The following is a 23,749-nucleotide window of genomic DNA, read 5'->3' as shown; positions in this document are numbered from 1 at the left end:
CAGGGCTGTGCAGTACACAACAAAGAAACATGCTTTATTTTAATTACACATTCAAACCAGTTCACTCAGAGTTCAACGCTTTAAAATGCACCCCATTGAATTGGCATCTCATGACCCACAAAGTCTAGTACAACTTTTATCTGATGACTCAAACTCATTAATAATGATCATGAGACTCCAGCAGTGTTCCTCTCCAGGACCTGTGTTCCACTTTGATTCTGTATTTATAAAGCGCAGGAAGAGTCTTGCGGGCCCTGATGAGCGGCCCATGTTCTCATTGATGAGTCACTGCGCAGAGACAGAAAAAGCAGCAGACTGACCCAGAAAGGGTTTCCAGAGGGTCTGAGGCAGCAGAGAGATGCATAATCACTGACCTTACAATCTCCTGAAGCACTAAAATACAAAATCTGCATGAACAGAAAGGACTGATTGATATTGACCAATCAGAGCTATCAATTTTAAATGACATCAAATCTATTAAAATCAAAGCACAAACAACAATTACAAGTAAAATTAAAATAGTCATTAATAATAACAACAATAACACTTTACAAATGTATAAGCGGGAAACGAGAAAAATTAATTATGTACTGATCACCTTAATTACTTAATAATATTGAACATTATAATCCCAAGGTGCAGTTATGATACTAATTTACTAAATACAAGGAGTGTGATAAGGATTTGTAAGCTTTCAATCAATTTAAAACTAATCATAAATGGGAGGGAGCAAAGCATAATGCTTCCTATTGTACTTGTAAATTGTTATTTTGCATATACTTTAGAAGAATTTTTACCAAGCTTTTACTATATGAATTTAAGATGGATTTTCTAGACAACCAGAATAAAGGTGAACTGCAAGCGGTGAGAAAAAAAAAAAAGACATGATTCAGCTTTGAAACAGCAAGGGGTGCGAGTCAATGTCTGAACTACAGCTCTTCCCTTCCTTCAGGTCTCCTTATGTTCTTTCTCATAACTAATATATGAGTGAGGCAGCAGCAGCCCACAATCAATGGAGGACAATATTCTGTGGAACACAGTGTTCAGTTTTATAAGATGTTCAGCTGCTTGACAGCAGTAATATACTTTATGATGAGATGAGCTAAACTGTGCACCACCAGCAGTACGAAGCAGTTTAATAACAAAACCATCTGAGGTTGAATGATGACATACAGCAGAACTAAAGATAACCAAAAGATATGCATTGTCAATTAAAGGTAAAATCAGACAATTAAAATTAACTATTAATTGCCTAATAAGAAATGAAACTTATATTTTAATGCATTTAGATTAGTATCAATTTAATTTAAAAAGCATTAATGTTTACAGAAAATGCATATTAATAATGCATGAATAATAAATAAAACAATCCACATAATTAAAAAAAAACAACAAACAACAACAAAAAAAAAACATTCATTTTAATTTGTTTGAGACAAACCTGTTCCCAGAAGTCCCAGAAGCAAGTAGTGTGTTCACTTCTCCATTAAAATAAATGCTTAGTTAAATCATTAATTTATGGTTCATTTGTTACTTTATGGTAAAGTGATTCCTACATGTCAACTCATCAAACATTGGATATCTTCCCAAACTCTGCCTTTACAGTTGAGTGATTCTCAGTAGGAATGGATCATTAAAAGTAACCAGATCGAAACATCATATCAACATAAGACTAAATTTCAACTGCATACACAGTATCAAGGATTGTAACAAAGTATAAATAGCTAGTCAAACACAGCTGTACTAGAAAATTAACAATTGCCAAATGCTCTACAACCACAACCTCGTTTGAATAAAGAGACAACAATGAAGTAGGCAAAGAAAAGCCACTTTCTTTCTCAAACCCAAACAACTCTCCCATTAACATGTATCTACATGTGCTCGTACAAGTGAAGGCTTTATACTATGAACGTGACGGAATCAAGGAGGGTTAAATCCCTCCAATTGGCACAGCACTGTGAAATGTGATGCCAAGTCAGGTTTCATTGCTTCACCTCAGCTGATGACCAGAGGCGATTAGGAACTGCCTGTCGCCAGCCTCCACAAATCAGCATTAGAACCAACATTTCCTCACTGAATGGATCCATTTCTACATTAATGTAATACAGCCGAAATAACTTAATTCTGGGAGCATTTACAGAGGCATGACCATAGAAACTCTTTGTGGATCAATAAACAAATACCTCTGTTAGCTTTCAAGACTTTGGTCAGGGGTAAACCTTCAATGACTGGCTCCTTGCTCAAGAGACTTCCTAAATGCTTCTCATAGAAGGGAAAATGGTTTTGAATGGTTGAAATGCTTTAGTGCTATCAATGTTATGTTGGAAAAAAGGGCCATGTCAGGTTATGGAGATCAAGCAGGTCAACAAGTTTTGTTTTCAAACACCTTAAGCACCTCAAGATGGTCTACCAACCCAAAACAGCTTGACCAAGATGGTCTATCAAGCCAATTTTGGCACCATTTGCTAGTAGTGCTGTGCTGATCAACCTAATAATCAAACTGACCATAAAAGACCAGCTTCGACCAACTAGAAACCATATAAACCCAACTATTAACCACTTTAATTCTGATCTTCGGTTTTGGGGTAAAAGGGTAATTAAGAGGCCAAAAAAAGCAATTTCCTGATCATAATGAAAAGTATCAATACAAAAAACAAATACTGAGCTGTCTTCAAGGTACCCACCTTTCTTGTGTTGAGGGCTACCACTCGACCTCGGAGTGGGTGTCGCAGGAGACTTTGGAATGACGTCTGGCTGTTTTGGGGTACTTGATTTCCTTGCGGTGTCCATCTTTGTAGATGTGCTGGCTTCAAGATCTGATTCTGTTTTTGAAGGGGTGTAGACTTCCTGTGTGTAGCCGGGATCACTGGGATTGGTCTCTGGAACAGCTGGGGGATCTAAGATAGAAGATGAAATAAGTGACAAACGTCAACCGAGAGATGAAGACCAGTCGAACTTCATTCCAAAGCTACAGCAAACACTCAAGTGTATTCGTCTTCTAGATGTGTGATTACACAGAAGAGTCATTCACAGTTACATTCCGCAGAGATTAAATCCAGATCAATTTGTTTTCGATTAGCACACATGATCCATAAAAGAATGTTTTGGTACAGCAAAGATTAAATGAGTTAAAGTCACGCCCCAGGCAGCTCAATATGAACCTCAACTGCCCTCCAATCAATTGATTATTGGTAGTTTGAAGAACTGACACAAGAAAATAATGGTGACCTTGCCACCTACCCCTTCCCTCAAGAGCATTGATTTATTGGAGGGGAGAAACAGTCTCTTACTGTTGATCAGACACTCTAGACTAAACCATTTACTTTCTGCAAGTGGAAAACATTCCAATGTCTGCCAACTCATAGACATTAGATGACCACGCAAATGCCAAAAGTTTCATTTTCATGCCCTGGAATAGATAATGAATACTAAGTGCTTGAATAATATTTATTTTGAATCTTAACACAGAATTTAAGTCGTCTTAACCCGCAACAGCTCATTACTTCCTGAATCAAAATCCAACTAAAGCGAAATGCAAGGAGCTAAAGATTCCCCCGCCTATTGATAAGCGTGTAGCTTACCTGGATGTTTTAACAGACTAAAACCCTTAATTTAAAAAATTTCATCCAAGAAAATGAGCAAGAAAACGAGTTCGGGATTTCTGAGATCTTAAAGCCATGATGTCATGTCGAGACAGTCCACACACACAAGGAGGAGGTTCAACAGATCACTTGTTTTTCACTGATAAGAGTGTGACTTGGGTTAGAGTCCGATTTGATGTTGGCCAACATTACAGACTCAAAGTGTCTATGTATAAACACACACAGAAAGACAGACAGATATCAGAGTAAGGTGTGGCAAAATCTATATGCAACATTTTTCAACCTTTTTGATGATATAATTTTCTTTGTTATTATTATTATTTTTGGTGCCAATTAGATTTTAAATATTTTATGCAAAAAACTAAAGCACAGTAAAACAAATAGTACTGATTAAGGCAAAGGAACACAAGGACTAAATCACAATCATTCTTATTATGCACCAATATAACAAAACATAGCAAATACAGGAGTGCATAACTACTGTTGTTTATGACAAAAAAATTTAGGGCAAATATGCCAGCAACATTCAGGAAGTAAATCAAACAACTGAATCACTGAATCAAAGCTCTGAATCAATACAATGATATAGACATTGATTTGATTCACATACATTTTTTTGAACTTACCAACTAACTACTGAGGTTAAAATCAGAGACATCTAATGTCTTCAGAAAACTTAAGTCAAACTTAACCCTTGTGCATCAATAAAAATAAAAAAAAAGTTACACTTAGGTCCATAGTGGACAAAAATGTCCATGTTTCGAATGTCTGAAATTCGAAGCTTGGGAGCACAGACTTGAGTTTGGTCTTATTTCAGTCCCATGGAAGATTATTGTTGAAGTAAAAAAAGTTTAAAAAGTGAAACCAAAAAAAAGTTATACAGGTTTAAGTTTATGAAAATGATTTCTGAACAATATTTTATATATTATGAATATTTTATATATGAAATATGTTGAACTCTAAACCTGCTTGAAAATCAAAGCCATAAATCTAAACAAGTTGTGTTCCAAATTTGAGGTTGATATCTCAAAAAATTAGCTCTCAGTAAGATTTTGTTTGGGCGCAGTACCAAATTTTCCCCATTAGATGCCAGCAAAACTTGGATTTCTGATTTACAGTAGAGTTTTTCTTTCTCAAATATTACAAGCGCACTCAATTTTTCTATGACACACACAAACCATACTCTGACATCTATACCAACACACCCACACAATTATAGCGGCATTATTTATCCAATTGGCTCTATAACATGCAGAAGCAGGAAACAAGAATAATGGAAGTATTTGCTTTATAGACCAAACCTGAACAAAAAAGGCACCATCTTGTAAAAAATAGTAAAAAATTTAATTTCTAAGCCTTGCCAACAGAATGAAAGCCTATTAACAAAAATTGCATAATTTTACAGTTAAACAGCACTGCGATTAAAAATAGCAGTTTTAATGGGTTTCAATGGGGACATTTGAAAATTGACCAAGTGAGTGTTTCACTTTTTTGTACCTAGTGGAAAATACATTTATTAAAGGAAATGAGGGTAGAATATTAAAATTTCAATAAAAATACACACCTGAGCCCAAATTTATGCAGTTAGCATTAACACAGGCAAAATTATCAAAAAAACAAAAACAAAACTAAAATGGACAAAAATGTCCATAAGGGTGCACAAGGGTTAAAAAGATGTGATTTTATTATACAAAACATAACAAAAATATCATTTAGAAAACATCCACTGTGATTTTCTACATATTATCTTGCTCTATACATACTACTACACCATATAGAGTAGAAATCAGCTTGTCTAGTAAATATGAAAACATCCTGTATTTACTCAGAGGCTGTGTTTTCTCCACCTCAACATGTCTATTCAGCTGCTGTGAGGCGGAAGAGTTTTCCTGACAAAAAAAAACCTCAGCAGTGGACTGTTTTGTCCCTGGGAGAATGAGATTGGACGGTATGGCAATGAATGAATGAGGTTTTGAGAGTTTTACAGTGACTAATATTTGGAGATTTTTCAGCTCAAGGTCTGCTTTAGCCCTCAGATGTGCTTAAGGCACGATTTACTTATTGTGATCCACCCTGAATCCCTTTTCCTCTCTGCACTGGCATTGCACGCTGTCCAGGGACAAACCAAGTAAACGCTGCCATGCATTGCATTATTCATGGTGAGCTAAAAATATCACTACCACCAGACATGAAATGATAAAGACATTAAGCAAAAGATCTGGGTTGCATGCATAAAATGTTTTAAAGTAGTAGCAACTAAGAGTACAGCTATTAGGGAAAATTCTGTATTGTGAATGCTGATTTCTGTTGCATTATGCATTTACTTGGTACTCATTATAATATCTGAAAATAGACTGATACTATATAGCAGAGCACCATGCTGTCAGTCAAGCAGACAACTGACACATACAAAGAAAGAAATATTAGAAGCAATGCATCCAGCCATCAACATAGAGGTAAAGTGTATTTAATAATCAACTAATTAATCAGATTGATTTAATAAATACATCTAAGCTGTATAAATACATTTTACAACCATTTTAATGATATAATACATTTTACTACATTTTGTTGTTGAATTCAACATTTTTAAAACAGTGGCTGTTTTCATGACAGATTTCTTCAGTTCAAACATACACTAAATAATAAAGACAATAAAAGACAACAGGTTAAGTATAATGAACGAATATGTTAAATGGTGCATGTGTCAAAACTTTTCTATTTAACAGTTTCAGACAAAAGAGAATTAATTTTCAGCCAAATATTTCCAGGTGTTGAAATGTTGGTGATCACTTTAAAACGGGCAAAAATGTTTTCATGTTAAGACAAAACTCTGCCATTTTCAACAGTATAGGACATGAAAAATTTTATAAACCAAAAAAAAAAGTATGATAGCAATGAATATACTATATGTTATGAATCATAAACCATACATAGGACTACAATACAATATAAAACAGTGTTTATATTTTAAAAATGAAAATAAATAAATAAAAACAGAATTTCTCTTTTAAGCAGCTCTGTCGCTCTTTTTCAAGGAAAACATGCCATACAGAAAACCGGTTAAATGAAGAGCACAGAGCAGTCTCACCAAAAAGGGTGCATTAATCCTGAAGGGTATAGAGCTTGAGCAATGCTCTTTTTCAAATATGGAAATGAGACAAACAGGGAGCCGGAAGTGGAAGCAAGCAGCGACCGTTAAATTAAAGATCGGAAGAGGTGAGTGGGGGGTTGGGGGGAGAACAGAAGAACTGGGAGGCCGACTCAGAATGGATCTGCATCTCATTTGAGGCCTAATGAATTACCTCATCCTCAACCCCCCGGCCCCTCGCTCCTCACCCCGGATGGATGATGCAAGCAGGCAGGGCGCCTCTTCTGGGGGAAGTATGAGGGAAAGAAGCAGACTCACTGGAAGCCCAGAGTAAACACCAGCTGCTGGGATAGAGCCAAAGAGACAGAGGGAGACTGAACTGTAATGGCGCTCCAATGTTCTGACTGTCTGGACTTGCTAAAATGTGATGCGTCAAAACAAATTTACTTAAGCCCTCAGAGTGTGTGCGTGTGTGTGTGTGTGTGTGTGTGTGTGTGTGTGTGTGTGTCAGAGAGGGAAAGAAAGATATGGGTGAGTTACAGCTCAGGATTACTTAGTTATTCAGTTTTTTTAGCATCACACATTTTTGTTATGTTACAGAGAACTAACATATATACTTTATATATACTTTTCAAATATAAATACTACATTTTAAACGATATGAACAGGTACATCTCAGAAAATTAGAATATGGTGAAAAAGTAATTTTTTTCTTGTAACATTTCAAAAAGTGAAACTTTTATATATTTTAGATTCATTACATGTAAAGTAAAACACTTCAAAAGTTTTTTTTGTTTTAATTTGGATGATTAGAACTTACAGATAATGAAAGTCAGAAATCAGTATCTCAAAATATTAGAATATTTACATTTGAGTTTCAATTAATGACCATCCCTACAGTATAAATTCGGTATCTCTTGTTCTTTAAAACCACAATAATGGGGAACACTGATGACTTGGCCATGGTCCAGAAGACTATCATTGACACCCTCCACAAAGAGGATAAGTCACAGAGGGTAATTACTGAAAGGGGTGGCTGTTCAAGGATATCAAAGCATATTAAATGCAAAGTTGACTGGAAGGAAGAAACTGGGTAGGAAAATGTGCACAAGCAACAGGGATGACTGCAAGCTTGAGAATACTGTCAAGCAAAGCCAATTCAAACACTTGGGAGAGCTTCACAAGGAGTGGACTGAAGCTGGAGTCAAGAGTGCATCAAGAGTCACCAAGCTCAGACGTCTTCAGGAAAAGTGCTACCAAGCCACTTCTGAAACAGAATCATCATCAGAAGCATCTTACCTGGGCTAAGGAGAAAAAGAACTGGACTGTTGCTCAGTGGTCCAAAGCTCTCTTTTCAGATAAAAGTAAATTTTGCATTTCATTTGGAAATCAAGGTCTGGAGTCTGGAGGAAGAGTGGAGAGGCACAGAATCCAAGCTGCTTGAAGCCCAGTGTGAAGTTTCCGAAGTCAGTGATGATTTGGGGTGGCGTGATGTCTGCTGGTGTTTGTCCATTTTGTTTTATCAAGTCCAGAGTCAATGCAGCCGTCTACCAGGAGATTTTATCTTCCATCTGCTGACAAGCTTTATGGAGATGCTGATTTCCTTTTCCAGCAGGACTTTAGCACCTGCCCACAATGCCAAAACCACTTCCAAGTGGTTTGCTGACCATGATATTACTGTGCTTGATTGGTCAGCCAACATGCCTGACCTGAACCCCATATGGAATCTATGGGATATTTTCAAGAGAAAGATGAGAAACAGTCAATCCAACAATCCAGATGAGCTGAAGGCTCAATAGTACCTCAGCAGAGCCACAGGCTGATCGCTTCCATGCCACACCTCACTGATGTTGGAGTTTGTGCTAAAGGAGCGCCGACCAAGTATTGAGTGCATAAATGAACATACTTTAAAAAACTTGAACTTTTCTGTTTTGCAAATCCTTTTTTTAATTGATCTTAGGAAATATTCTAATATTTTGAGATACTGGATTTTTGACTTTCATGAGCTGTAAACTCTAATCATCAAAGTTAAAACAAAAAAAAAAAACTTTTGAAATGTTTTACTTTACATGTAATGAATCTAAAATATATGAAAGTTTCACTTTTTAAAATAAGTTACAAGAATTTTTTTTTTGAGATGCACCTGTATGTGTATGTGTATATTCATAAAACAAATTAATTAAATCAACATTTTATAAATGTATACTTATTACATACATAAACACATTTACATATGAAGAGTTAATTTGCAAAAACCGATAAACGGCACTTTGAAAAAAGAAAGAGCTGATTGCCGTGCATTATTCTCCACATATAGCGCGATCTGAACCCTAAACACGTTTTGTCAAAAAAGCCGGTATTGTCCACTTTCAAGGCATTGCGAGTTCACGTTTTACTGCAGAAGCCGACAAGCGCCCTTGTTGTTTTTGAACAGAAGCCGATAAGTCCCTTTTAGCGAATCAATGCGCTGTATTGAGGTCAGGTGACAAGGCAACTTAAATGCTAAATAATCTCACTGTTTGAGAAACTTTATAGTCCTGCAACACAATAAATTATGATATAAGTGGTTTATATAATAATGAATAACCATGTGATAACGTCTGCTTTTGGAAAATCTAGTGAATCAAATACATTAGACAAGAAAAGTAGAGCATTTCTCATCTCATTTTTATAAATTTTATAAACTGGAATTTGAAGGGATGCAAACCAAAAATAAACACGCAAAAGATGATCATAAAGTGAAAAAACTGATGTAACGTTTGAGTTAAAAACAAAACACTTAGTAGTAAAACTAACAGTGGATTGTGACAAGTGTGGATTCAGATTGAAGCCCCTGACAAATAGCCGATATGTGCACATCTGTTGAACCAAACACCAATTGAATTCTATATCAATATGACAAGTCGTGACGTTGCTTGACAACCATAAACAGCTCAACTCTGTTAATGATATTTATATTTACCATTAAGAGAGAACTTTCTTTGCTAAATAACAGTATCCCCTCTTCACAACCACAGACACAATGAGACAGGATGAATGCATGTGGTTTGAACTCAACAGAATGTCCCTTGGGTCTGTAACCACAATACCCCTGCATGTTTTCCTCTAAAGGGCGATCCTCAGAGGAAGTGACAAGGCCATATGTGGCAATGCTTCACACGGCCACAGCTGACATGCAGCAATGGATGCCATTCATAACTTCCTGCTCTGTCATGATGCAAGCTGTCATCCTTGGTGACTAGTGCAGTTAAGCATTAAGACATTTCTCATCTAAGAGCAACCAATTTCAGCACAACATACCTCATACACTATTGTTTGATTAGTGCATCTTTGCTGAATAAAAGTTTTTATTTTTATTTTTTTCAATAAATAAAAAAGTACTCCTGTTGAGGTCCACCTTGAGAACCAGCATGATTTTGGTGGAAAAAAGTCCATCAGGAACCTTCAACCAGTTAATTTTATACCAGTGAAGACCTAAACATCAATTCAAGATAGTCTGGAGATTCTGCTAAACTCAGTGTTTGGGTTTCCAGCTCCACCCAACAACCCAACGACCATCCCAGCAGCAGAAGCCTAATTATGGGATCCACATACACCAACCTCAGCACTAAAACACTTACATGTACTGTGAACTCACTCACACTACGAGCAGGAGGAAACCAGAGCCAAGAGCAAGATCTGCAAACAGAGAGCTAAACTATCACATGGGGAATTAAAAACACAAGGCCTTAGACAAACATTTAGAAATTTGATCAAATCATTTAAAATAGTCAATATTCAACCTCAACATGTGGAGACTATTTTGGTTTGGCCAACAAAATGGTCATACGGTTTGAATCGATTGCTGTTAGCATCTGTCTCTAGCTAATGCAAGCAGTCTGATTTGATGTCGGAAACAAAATATATCAACAATCAAATATCGATCTGAGGTTAAGTCGGCGTCATCATAAAAGCTTGACATCTCCATTAGTGGTTTCTAATAATTCCACTACTTTAAGATTTGAGGTTGAATGCATATTTGTGTGAATCACATCATCTTTAAAACATACTGACATTTTTGCTTTGTGCTTCGTCAAGACTTTTCAAACCACACCAGCATGTATCATGTCCCATTATCATGTCCCAGTTTGGGAGGCGTAACATATTGGTAGCATATAGGTTATTTAGTACATATTAAATCTTATTGCTGTCGGTCAATGGATATAAATCGACTGATATTGGATTGGATTTAGTTATAAATGCTTAATATCCTCGATTTTGCATTTAAAACTAACTTTGCTGTCATCTACCACTTTTTACATTTAATTTAAAAACAAACAGTAATTCTCTAAATGATACTCGGTCATACTGCACATTATAATATTGTGATGCCTAATTTTAACTCGCAATTTATTTCACTTTTTTTGGACAAAATAGTAACATGAAAATAATTATCGGCTTACAGAAATTACAATATGAATTCTGCATGTGAGGGGAAAAAAAAAAAGCTTCATTGAAACTTAAATGAGCATTTGCGTCAGACGGGCTCTGAAATTACAGCACAGATCAGCTGACTGTCACTGCATTCCGACTTCTCCAAGATATGATCTTCACACCTCCAGTCCTCTTAGAAGAACCAGACTGTAAATCCAGCCTTTGACAGCATACAGCAAGGCTCAAAGTGCAGTACAGCTGTTATGGACTAAAACTAGGACACATCCAGACATCAAAACATGAGATTCCCACATAGGGAGAGTAAACCAGGTAAAGGAGTGACAGAGAGGAAATGCCCTCATTGAATTCCAAGGCTTCCTGTGTCTTGAGCATTGAACTTTACACCACCTTTGAGATGATAAAGAATGTGGCTTAGGTATTTAAAAGGCACTTAAAGATTCTGAGTGAGTTTAAAGTCAGCATGAAATGAAAACTGAAAATGAAATGCATGTTATTGATTTTAGTGGACAATTCTGCATCTGTTTCGTTTTTGACCTTGTAACTCTGAATTAAAATATCATAGCTCAATCTAGAGGTGAAAACAACAAACTTCTCTCTGGTTATATATACTGGACTTCTCTAATCATTTTGTCTCTTTCTTACAATCGAATGCAAGAACCATTAATAGAAGTTTCACTCAGACGTACATCACCATCTCAGTCTTTCCCAAAGTAGATAGGACCTATACTTGTATATCTTTTACCTACATAGAAAAAAGCTCGCTAGCTATAAATATGGCTGTAGAGTGAACAGACTTGCCTTAAACTTTGGTCAAACTCTACTGAAATCAATTTGCAAATACAGTATATGGCGCACAGAGTTGCTGCCTCAAAACAGTCACTCATGGAGGTCCATTTTTAGATAGGATGTTGTCCTAAAAGGTGCTTATACAGCAAAACAGCTCACTAAGCTAATGTTTTAGTTGATGATGTAACTAACATGCTCACATCCACAACCAAAACATTCATAAAAGGCTTAAAACAGACTGTAAACACTGAACATGTGATCTGCTTCATCTTATGCATCTTAACATCGGAGACTAATGAAGTGTGTAGTGAAGCACCAACTAATATACACAAGTGCTTTAGAGCACTCAGGAGAGCTCATTAAAATCAGGAGCACGTAAAGTTCAATTCATTAATAGATAAGCTGTTAAAACGCCTTTAAAAAATCATCTTAGACCAGCCTAAGCTACTTTTCTGGTTTTAGGTGGTCTGCAAGCCAGTTTTCTAAGGGGTTTCGGCACTTTTATGTTGGTCAGACTGCGAGACCAGCTCAAAACAACCTACATGTAAGACCAGCAAACTAGCTTAGGATAGTTTAAAATATAATTTTTCAGCAAGGATAGATTAAGAGTCAACGTTTTTCTAGTGGTTCCTAATTTCTCACATTCTCCATTTTCCAGAATTCCTTGCATAATCAACAATAAAGCTTTTCCCACCTTAAAGCTACTCTAAGTGATCTCTCCCGCCACAAACTATTGGCTAACATAAGATTATTTTTTTGCTTAGAGCTGCTACAGAGACAAATGTGGTTTTTCAAGAAACCCATTTCAGTGCACTCTGTCACATAACAGTGACACTTTACATGTGGCCTTCCAATGGTGACTAACAGATCAGTCCATCATGTTCTTTTAAAAAGGACAAAGACTTCAGTGTAATGGAGAAAGATGGTGGCAGTGCATTTGCTGTGTGTCCCCTGACATATTCTGGTGCGGATAGATGCCTTTATCCAATCAGAGAGGGACGACAGAAACACGCTGCCCTGCAAGCACTTCATGCCTGTGTTCATGTTCAGGACTGTGATTTACACCATCTGTGTGCTACACGGGAAAGAAGACCTGACGTGATTCCATCTGTATGCATGCATGAGGTCTGGAATCTTGTCACACCGTTCCTTCCCCGTCCGCTCTTTCTTCCTTCATCTCTCTCTCACTCCTCAGCTGAACAGAAGACACACATTCAGTGAGGAATGCTTAGCATTCCTAGCACTCAGTGGCCACACCAGAAAACACAGCGCCTGCTGTAAATGACAAATATGAATGCTGTCTCCGTACTAAGATAGATAGCTGAAAGTCTGTCAATATTACAAGACCAACATCAAAATATCTGACATCTGATATGAAATATCAAAATATCTGAAGTTTATAATTCACCAAAAATAAACAAATTAATTAATTAAGCTATTATTCACTTATGTTCTTCTATTAATCATCTAATTAATCTTCTGATAAACACAAAGAATGATTTTCTCTTGAAATCACAGAGGTAAATAGAACGGACATAAAGCTTTTCAGTGAATAACGACTTTCTTGACTTTTTTCACCCAGAAATGAATGTTTGTTTTTTTTGTCTATATAATATACTGTGTGTCAGTCCTTGTCTTGTGTTTCCCCTCCTCCCGTGCCCATATTTGGCCTTCCTGTTCCTGTCCTCGTTTGTTTTCATTAGTTTAATTAGTCCCTAGCCCTGTGTTTGATTAGTCCACACCTGTTCCTTGTTTTCCTAGTGTTTATAAGCCCTGTGTTTCCTAGCCCCTGTGTCCGGTCTTATCGTCAGTATCGTCTAAACGTCATTGATGTTCGTCTCTCCCCAAGCTCCTCGTCTCCTTGTGTGTCTCTCTCCTAATAAATGTGATTATTGGAACCCTACGTCTCCTCGCTCCTTGTGTCCCGAGAGGGAACGTGACAGAAGACCGGACCAACAAAGTAAGCGGCGCTCCTTTTCCCCCGTTTTGTTTTCCGTTTTTGAAAGTTTTTTGTTTGCTCCATTTTTCCCGCCCCCTCCATGGCGATGGAGTTTACCGCCCGCCTCGGCGCACTCGTTATGCGGGATCTCCCCTTCGTGGAGTACACGGAGGAGTTCTGCGAGCTGGCCGGGAAGGCGGAGCTGCACGACGCTGTCATCCTCCAGCTCTTCCGGCTCGGGGCCTGTCACCACCGCCCCATGAACCTCCCAGACACCACGGGATTGACCTGGAGGCTGGGGATATACCGGTGTCTGGGAGACTTCCGGGCCCGAGTCGAAGCTAGCCCGCCGTCGTCAGCGGCTCCCCCGAGCCCGCCGCCGCTCGCGCTTCCAGAGCGCCCCCGCGAACTCGCGCTTCCAGAGCGCCCCCGCGCTTCCCGAGCGCCCCCACGTGCCGGCTCCACGCACGTGCCCTCCCGCGCCGGCTCCACGCACGTGCCCTCCCGCGCCGGCTCCACGCACGTGCCCTCCCGCGCCGGCTCCACGCACGTGCCCTCCCACGCCGGCTCCACGCACGTGCCCTCCTGAGTTCCCGCTGGTCCCGTCCAGCCCTCCTGAGTTCCCGCTGGTTCCGTCCAGCCCCGCGCTGCAAGAGCGCCCCCAAGTGTCCGCGCTTCCCGAGCGCCCCCACGTGCCGGCTCCACGCACGTGCCCTCCTGAGTTCCCGCTGGTGCCGTCCAGCCCTCCTGAGTTCCCGCTGGTGCCGTCCAGCCCTCCTGAGTTCCCGCTGGTGCCGTCCAGCCCTCCTGAGTTCCCGCTGGTTCCGTCCAGCCCTCCTGAGTTCCCGCTGGTTCCGTCCAGCCCTCCTGAGTTCCCGCTGGTTCCGTCCAGCCCTCCTGAGTTCCCGCTGGTTCCGTCCAGCCCCGCGCTTCCAGAGCGCCCCCAAGTGTCCGCGCTTCCAGCGCGCCCCCAAGTGTCCGCGCTGCAAGAGCGCCCGACAGAGTCCGCGCTGCAAGAGCGCCCGACAGAGTCCGCGCTGCAAGAGCGCCCGACAGAGTCCGCGCTGCAAGAGCGCCCGACAGAGTCCGCGCTGCAAGAGCGCCCGACAGAGTCCGCGCTGCAAGAGCGCCCGACAGAGTCCGCGCTGCAAGAGCGCCCGACAGAGTCCGCGCTGCAAGAGCGCCCGACAGAGTCCGCGCTGCAAGAGCGCCCGACAGAGTCCGCTCCTCTGTGGCTCCCAGGGGGGAGCTTCCCCAAGAAAATTTTGGGGGGGGGTAAGAGGGTCACAGCCTGTGTGGCCGGGCCAAGGACCAAGGCCACACGACCCGAAAAAAATAGGCCGTGGCTTCCCGAGTCTCCAGATCCGCCATGGCCTCCCGAGTCCCCTGACCCGCCATGGCCTCCCGAGTCTCCAGATCCGCCATGGCCTCCCGAGTCCCCTGACCCGCCATGGCCTCCCGAGTCTCCTGACCCGCCCTGGCCTCCCGAGTGTCCTGACCCGCCCTGGCCTCCCGAGTCTCCTGACCCGCCATGGCCTCCCGAGTCCCCTGACCCGCCATGGCCTCCCGAGTCTCCTGACCCGCCCTGGCCTCCCGAGTGTCCTGACCCGCCCTGGCCTCCCGAGTCTCCTGACCCGCCCTGGCCTCCCGAGTCTCCTGACCCGCCATGGCCTCCCGAGTCTCCTGACCCGCCATGGCCCCTGGAACGGGCACCGCCCTGGAGGCCTCCAGAGCGCCCACCCCCCCTCCCCATTGGATGGTGTTAGGCGTGAGGACACGCCTTCCGGAGGGGGGCGTAATGTCAGTCCTTGTCTTGTGTTTCCCCTCCTCCCGTGCCCATATTTGGCCTTCCTGTTCCTGTCCTCGTTTGTTTTCATTAGTTTAATTAGTCCCTAGCCCTGTGTTTGATTAGTCCACACCTGTTCCTTGTTTTCCTAGTGTTTATAAGCCCTGTGTTTCCTAGCCCCTGTGTCCGGTCTTATCGTCAGTATCGTCTAAACGTCATTGATGTTCGTCTCTCCCCAAGCTCCTCGTCTCCTTGTGTGTCTCTCTCCTAATAAATGTGATTATTGGAACCCTACGTCTCCTCGCTCCTTGTGTCCCGAGAGGGAACGTGACACTGTGTGGTTGAATATTGTTTTTGACTCCAATTACTTACATTGGGGACAAAAATCAAACATTCCTTTATGTTTTGCAGAAGATAAAAAGCCATAAAGGTCTGTATCCCTAAAGGGGTGGGATTTGTGTTCTCTTATAAAAAACGACAGAATGTTCATTTTTGGGTGAACTATAAAAACACTTTTCCCAACAATTGTAAACTGGAAACTGCAGCATATTTGTTATGTAGTGGCAAAAGATTGCCACAGCTACGCAGAGGATTTACCAGATTCTTTATTCAATGCAAACTTTTGCATGCATAGTGGGAAGCAAAATGGATGAATACATACGGTAAACCATAGGTGACGTGCAATATTTCTAAGGTCATGTAAATTGGATTTTCAAGAGTCAAGCCTTCCTATTATGAACAAAGAAAGAATAAAACAAAATCTATATTTAGAAAGAATCTGGAGTATAGTAGGTGGCCTCCAAACTCCTTTTACTTCAGATTTCCTTGCCATTTTCTGGGTCTGACAAAATTCAATTCCGAGAGTATTAATTACTCCAGAGACACATTTTCTAGGCCAGATTTGATGCAGTAGAGAACCGCATCTATTCCTCAGGCTGAATGTGCTTCAGTGTGTGTGAGTATTGAAGCTTGTGGTGGGGATTTATAAAATTGGATCATTTGATTGTTACATGCCAATTAAACAATCCCCTGTATGGGATTCTCATTTAAAAACATCTGAATGTAAAATTTCCCACCACTTCAAAAAAGAACTAAATAATGCGCCAATTGCCTAATGGAACGCCATGTTACCTTAATTTAGTGTACAGTATATTTTCCAAAGTTTTGGTTTCTTCATTCTGTTACAAAGTCATTTGTTGTCATCCCAAAAATGGGGTCATTTGCTGCTACATAAGAGCCTATTGGTTCAGGGTTTTGAATGACATTGTTTCACAGGCGTGACAGAGAGGGGTGTGTGTATAAGAATGTGTTGGGGGTTGCTACATGTTACACAACAGAAACTGGCCCCTGCAGTCTGACAAACTGTTTAGACTCAACAGAACTGACACGGACACAGTGATTAAAACGGTTTTCTAGCAACACTATTTCACTTAAAATGATGCAGAATGAAATAAATATAATGGATCATGCTCCCAAATACAAAGCTTTTCTGAGCAATAGCCTGAACAAATTTATTGTATGATTTTTCTTTTCTTGAAGGTATAACTCAAAATGTCATTTAGCCACACTGCAAAACATTTTTGATATTTTATTAACATAGACTTGTTTATATAGAATGCTATTTAGCAGATTGAATTGCCCAGAAATGCTGAATGACATTTTGACAAATATACCATTTCAAATGGATATCCATTTACTAACAGCAAGCAACATTTATTGATCACAATAAAAACTGGCACATTCTCCGCAGCAAGAACACACAGACCTTGACATGTTTAATGTTCTGCTGAAACCTGAACATGGTGCTTGGATTATCATGAATAAAAAAAGTCAACACTGCTTTAATAAGTAATACAACATTGCTGAAAACAGTCCTCTTGGCACTTTATTTACTTTCAAAATAGTAAATTGTCCTGAATTAATGATAGGCTCATTAATCAGACAACATTTGGTCCAAAAAATATATTTTTTTTTCCAAATCTGGCTATTTGTCTTAGCAAATCTTGAGTAAATATATGCAAAATAAACATTTAGCTATTTAAACACATTTCATTCACAGTCAGTACTTGGTGTCATTTCATACATCAACATTATTGTGATTAGACATCAGTCAACCACTCATTTCATTCTTATTTATTACATTTCAATCTACACTGAACAAAATTATAAACGCAACACTTTTGTTTCTTCCCCTATTTTTCATGAGCTTAACTCAAAGATCTTTTTCTATGTACACAAAAGGCATATTTCTCTCAAATATTGTTCACAAATCTGTCTAAATCTGTGTTAGTGAGCACTTCTCCTTTGCCGAGATAATCCATCCAGCTCACAGGTGTGGCATATCAAGACGCTGATTAGACAGCATGATTATTGCACAGGTGTGCCTTAGGCTGGCCACAATAAAAGGCCACTCTAATGTGCAGTTTTACTGTATTGCGGGGGTCTGGGGGGGGTGCGAAAACCAGTCAGTATCTGGTGTGACCACCATTTTCCTCACGCAGTGCAACACATCTCCTTCGCATAGAGTTGATCAGGTTGTCCACTCCTTGTCGATGGCTGTGCGAAGTTGCTGGATATTGGCAGGAACTGGAACACGCTGTCGTATACACCGATCCAGAGCATCCCAAACATGCTCAATGGGTGTCATGTCCGGTGAGTATGCTGGCCATTCAAGAACTGGGATGTTTTCAGCTTCCAGGAATTGTGTACAGATCCTTGCAATATGGGGCCGTGCATTATAATGCTGCAACATGAGGTAATGGTCGTGGTTGAATGGCACAACAATGGCCTCGGGATCTCGTCACGCTATCTCTGTGCATTCAAAATGCCATAAATAAAATGCACCTGTGTTCGTTGTCCATAACATACGCCTACCCATACCATAATCCCACCGCTCACCCACACGACGCCATACATGCTGTCTGCCATCTGCCCTGCACAGTGAAAAACGGGATTCATCCTCTCCAAAGTGTCAGATGCCATCGAATGTGAGCATTTGCCCACTCAAGTCGGTTATGCCGATGAACTGCAGTCAGGTCGAGACCCCGATGAGGACGACGAGCATGCAGATGAGTTTTCCTGAGACGGTTTCTGACAGTTTGTGTAGAAATTCTTTGGTTATGCAAACCGATTGTTGCAGCAGCTGTCCAGGTGGCTTGTCTCAGACGATCTTAGAGGTGAAGATGCTGGATGTGGAGGTCCTGGGCTGGTGTGGTTACATGTAGTCTGCGGTTGTGAGGCCGGTTGGATGTACTGCCAAATTCTCTGAAACGCCTTTGGAGACGGCTTATGGTAGAGAAATGAACATTCAATTCACGGGCAAGAGTTCTGGTGGACATTCCTGCAGTCAGCATGCCAATTGCACGCTCCCTCAAAAATTGTGATATCTGTGGCATTGTGCTGTGTGATAAAACTGCACATTTTAGAGTGGCCTTTTATTGTGGCCACCCTAAGGCACACCTGTGCAATAATCATGCTGTCTAATCAGCATCTTGATATGCCACACCTGTGAGCTGGATGGATTATCTCGGCAAAGGAGAAGTGCTCACTAACACAGATTTAGACAGATTTGTGAACAATATCTGAGAGAAATAGGCCTTTTGTGTACATAGAAAAAGCCTTAGATCTTTGAGTTCAGCTCATGAAAAATGGGGGCAAAAACAAAAGTATTGCGTTTATAATTTTGTTCAGTGTATAAAATGGGACATTAAAGTGGCGATTTATTAGTGGCGATTTATTAGATTATTAGTTCAGTGAAGCCGTATCATTGAATGCAATGAATCTTAATGATTCAAACACACTAGAGACAGCTTCTCAGGTTAGCAAAGGGAGAAGGTAACGAAAGACAGCCAAACAGTGCAGACAGCTGGGGGTGTAAAATGAAAGGCGGGGGGAACAGAGCAGCACTCGTGCCTGAATGCAGATCTAAAGAAAATAGAGATTAGAAGACGCTCTTCAAAAGTCCTGACTGGGCAGAACAGAGCAGACCTCGTCAGACTGAAAACACCTCAGCTCCCATTCAGGGCAAGCTATTAACATTGAGAACTTAAATTTCTCTCAAACAATTGAATAATGGGCTCCTAAGTGTGTGCTAGCATGCAATGGGTCTTGTTTTGTATTTGGCATAAAACGAAAGGACAACGAAAGGCAATTAATCAGTCTAAAGGCACAAACCGGGCCCTTCTGAAGAATAAAAAGAAAGTTAATGAGTAACAGTCGACAGTGAATGAAGTCCTCAATGTAAAGGACTCAAAACACAAAAGCAGCATCTTGTTCAGGTTCTGAGAAAGAAACTCAAGTCGATTTTAGGACAAAATGTTTAAATTGAAAGTTTTGCAACTGACTAAACTGTATAGTCTTTAAGTGGTTCAACAAAGTCTCAAGGATATTCACTCTTAGGAATGATCCTCATACAGAGACCAGTCACTAGGACAAGAAATGACACATCAAACCTTCATCCGTACATTGGACAGATGTACATTCACAGTTGTCTATGGACATTTTTTCTTTTCTGTATATATTTATTTTTATTACTGTTGTTACTTATAATTTATTTTCCATTCCCTTCATTATTAGTGTTTTTATTACCTTAATTATATGTTTGTCTGCACTATGTTTGTACTTCTGTACTGGAAGCTGCTAACACCAAGACCAATTCCTTGTGAGTGTAAACACACATGGCAATAAAGCTCTTTCTGATTCTGATTTGCAACAAATGAATGACAAGGTCCAATTACTTCTGAATGACTTTTAGTAAACAATCACCAACCACAAAACAAAGCAAACCCTCCTAATCAGAAGCAACAGCTCCAAGACATAAAGATCCACTCTGTCTTCTCAGCAGATCGATTAAATCACTGTAATCTGAGTTGAGAAATCAACTGTCATGTTACTGTATATTCATGCTTATCAGAACATGCCTAATTGCATGGTGTATCTTAATTTAGTGGCTTTCTGCACACACTAGCTGTTACCAGGGAATGTATCAGCCAAATCACTTTGAAGATCATATGCTTCTATTTATTGGGTGACTATGGTGTCACTGCCAAGATGATGTAGCCCACAGATTCAATAGAAATTATTTGCATGCGACCAGAAGTGTTTGATGATGAATGAATCATAGGGATCAACTGAAATTCGTCTTTAATCATTTTATATTCTACTGTTATAGACTGCAAGAGTGATGTCACAGAAATGGGGCGGTGCATGTCACAATAATCCATAACATCCGCAGATAATAACAACAAAATTGGGATTGTAAGTGGGGTGAGTGAATGTCCAGCGCTCTCTGCCACCCTCAAGACCACGACTGAGGTGAAACCCTTGAGAAAGGCTCTGAACCCTCAACTGCTCCCCAGGTGCTGCAGCATTGGCTGCCCACTGCTCCGGGTGGGTGTGTGTGTTTCGCTATTCACTGCTGTGTGTGTGCACTTCCATGGGTGAAATGCATAGCACAAATTCCTAGTATGGGTCACCATACTTGGCCACAAGTCACATCCTTTCCAAAACATCATGCCAGCAGGCAGATCATCGCTGGATAACTAGTAAGTAATAGCTAGTACTGTGAAACATTATGAATACGACATAGCCTATATCTAATTCGTTGTCCATTGAGCCTGAATGGATTGTGAAATTCCCCTCATGATTGCGACTGAATCACTGTAACACGTCATGTATGCCCCCATGAACACGTCATATCATGGATTAAAGAGATGATATCTTATAGGAACCGAGACAGTTTGACATAATACACAAAAAATCAATATAAATACGTGTTTGTCTATATTGAAATAAACACCTAGATAAAAATACAAAGTTACATAACGTAAATACATATTTAAAAAATGAATGAAGATGGAAGATGTATTTAATGCAAAATAAATACCACTCTAGGACAGCGGAAGCCCTAGCATTATTATATTATATTTATTATAATTTCAAATTTATTAAACTAGCTTCAAGGAGTGTAACTGCACACCTTGTTAAAGTTTAACGTAGCTTAAATAACAGTTTGTATACCGTTCCTACGATAGCTACTATTATTTATATTAAACGGATATTGTCGGTGGAAGGCTTCTCTATTCAGATGACTATATTCATACACAGTAATGAAAAATGCTGATTTATCAAGGAAACATAAACGCCGACTTACGAGGTTCTGATGGTGTGAACTGATTTATCCCCGGCTGTGTGTCAAGATGGTTGAATTCCATGTTTGTCGTTAAATCTTGCGGATTTTCCCCTCTAAAATGTATTCATTCCTTTCGGAAGACAGGGAGAAACTTTCTTCGATCGCTCCGGATTTCCACAGGCACACGAAACCGATCCCTGTTCCTGCTCAGCGCACAACAATCCCCCAAAACAATCAACTGAAGGGTCTTGGGGAAATATTATGGATACGACTGACGCATGAAGAGCCCGTGATTAGAGTCCAATCATAAAACTGTAGATTTATCCCGGCCTGATGGAGCGGTGAGATTGAATAAACTTTGTGAAACAGAGCGGACACGGTCTCTGAGTGCTCCCTCTGCCGCTCTGAAGGTGATGGCATGCGGCTCATTGTGAACCGACGACCGTCCCAACTCGGCCTCCGGTGTGGAATGTACCACAATTTACGTAGGGGTGCATCTAGAATTAAAGGAATCACTAATTACCGGCGATGGTTTGTTAATACTGTTTAGAAACTACAAATGTAGTCAGAAATATGTTTTGAGGCCATATCACCTTTTCCCCTTACAAATTATTTGCATAAATATGTGTAATAATTTTAACCACCCATGAAATCAAAATTGGAGTTTTGTGCTTTTTGTCCACATGTGTTAGCACAGAGATCATGTACAGGTGCTGGTCATAAAATTAGAATATCATGAAAAAGTTGATTTATTTCAGTAATACCATTCAAAAAGTGAAACTTGTATATTAGATTAATTCATTACACACAGACTGATATATTTCAAATGTTTATTTCCTTTCATTTTGATGATTATAACTGACAACTAATGAAAGTCCCAAATTCAGTATCTCAGAAAATTTGAATATCAAGACCAATGCAAAAAAAATGATTTTTAGAAATGTTGGCCAACTGAAAAGTATGAACATGAAAAGTATGAGCATGTACAGCACTCAATATTTAGTTGGGGCTCCTTTGGCCTGGATTACTTCAGCAATGCGGCGTGGCATGGAGTCGATCAGTCTGTGGCACTGCTCAGGTGTTATGAGAGCCCATGTTGCTCTGATAGTGGCCTTCAGCTCTTCTGAATTGTTGGGTCTGGCGTATTGCATCTTCCTCTTCACAATACCCCATAGGTTTTCTATGGGGTTAAGGTCAGGCGAGTTTGCTGGCCAATCAAGAACAGGGATACCATGGTCCTTAAACCAGATACTGGTAGCTTTGGCAGTGTGTGCAGGTGCCAAGTCCTGTTGGAAAATGAAATCTGGATCTCCATAAAGTTGGTCAGCAGCAGGAAGCATGAAGTGCTCTAAAACTTCCTGGTAGACGGCTGCGTTGACCTTGGACCTCAGAAAACACAATGGACCAACACCAGCAGATGACATGGCACCCCAAACCATCAATGACTGTGGAAACTTTACACTGGACCTCAAGCAACGTGGATTATGTGCCTCTCCTCTCTTCCTCCAGACTCTGGGTCCTTGATTTCCAAAGGAAATGCAAAATTTACTTTCATCAGAGAACATAACTTTGGACCACTCAGCAGCAGTCCAGTCCTTTTTGTCTTTAGCCCAGGCAAGACGCTTCTGATGCTGTCTCTTGTTCAAGAGTGGCTTGACACAAGGAATGCGACAGCTGAAACCCATGTCTTGCATACGTCTGTGCGTGGTGGTTCTTGACGCACTGACTCCAGCTGCAGTCCACTCTTTGTGAATCTCCCCCACATATTTGAATGGGTTTTGTTTCACAATCCTCTCCAGGGTGCGGTTATCCCTATTGCTTGTACACTTTTTTCTACCACATCTTGTCCTTCCGTCCGCCTCTCTATTAATGTGCTTGGACACAGAGCTCTGTGAACAGCCAGCCTCTTTAGCAATGGCCTTTTGTGTCTTGCCCTCCTTGTGCAAGGTGTCAATGGTCGTCTTTTGGACAACTGTCAAGT

The 23,749-nt window shown here is 40.4% G+C and overlaps 1 protein-coding gene across 7 annotated transcripts in view; it reads right to left on the bottom strand.

Annotated features, from left to right (window-relative positions):
- Positions 1–22,232, bottom strand: part of LOC306887169 (MAP7 domain-containing protein 1-like) — a 42,094-nt gene extending 19,862 nt beyond the window's left edge. For 4 of the 7 annotated variants that reach the window (XM_079444722.1, XM_079444727.1, XM_079444724.1 and 1 more), the window contains exons 1-2: positions 21,790–22,195; positions 2,685–2,897 (exon numbers count right to left, since the gene is read on the bottom strand). In XM_079444722.1, coding sequence (XP_079300848.1) covers positions 2,685–2,897; positions 21,790–21,850 — 274 coding nt within the window. In that variant the 5' untranslated portion in view covers positions 21,851–22,195. Of the gene's footprint in view, positions 1–2,684; positions 2,898–21,789 lie in introns of all 7 variants that reach the window. The other 3 variants (XM_079444728.1, XM_079444726.1, XM_079444725.1) reach the window with 3 other exon arrangements.
- Positions 22,233–23,749: the final 1,517 nt, after the last annotated feature.

The sequence above is a fragment of the Barbus barbus genome (assembly GCF_936440315.1).
Source record: "Barbus barbus genome assembly, chromosome: 21".
NCBI lineage: Eukaryota > Metazoa > Chordata > Actinopteri > Cypriniformes > Cyprinidae > Barbus > Barbus barbus.
This window is presented reverse-complemented; position numbering and strand designations above follow the sequence as displayed.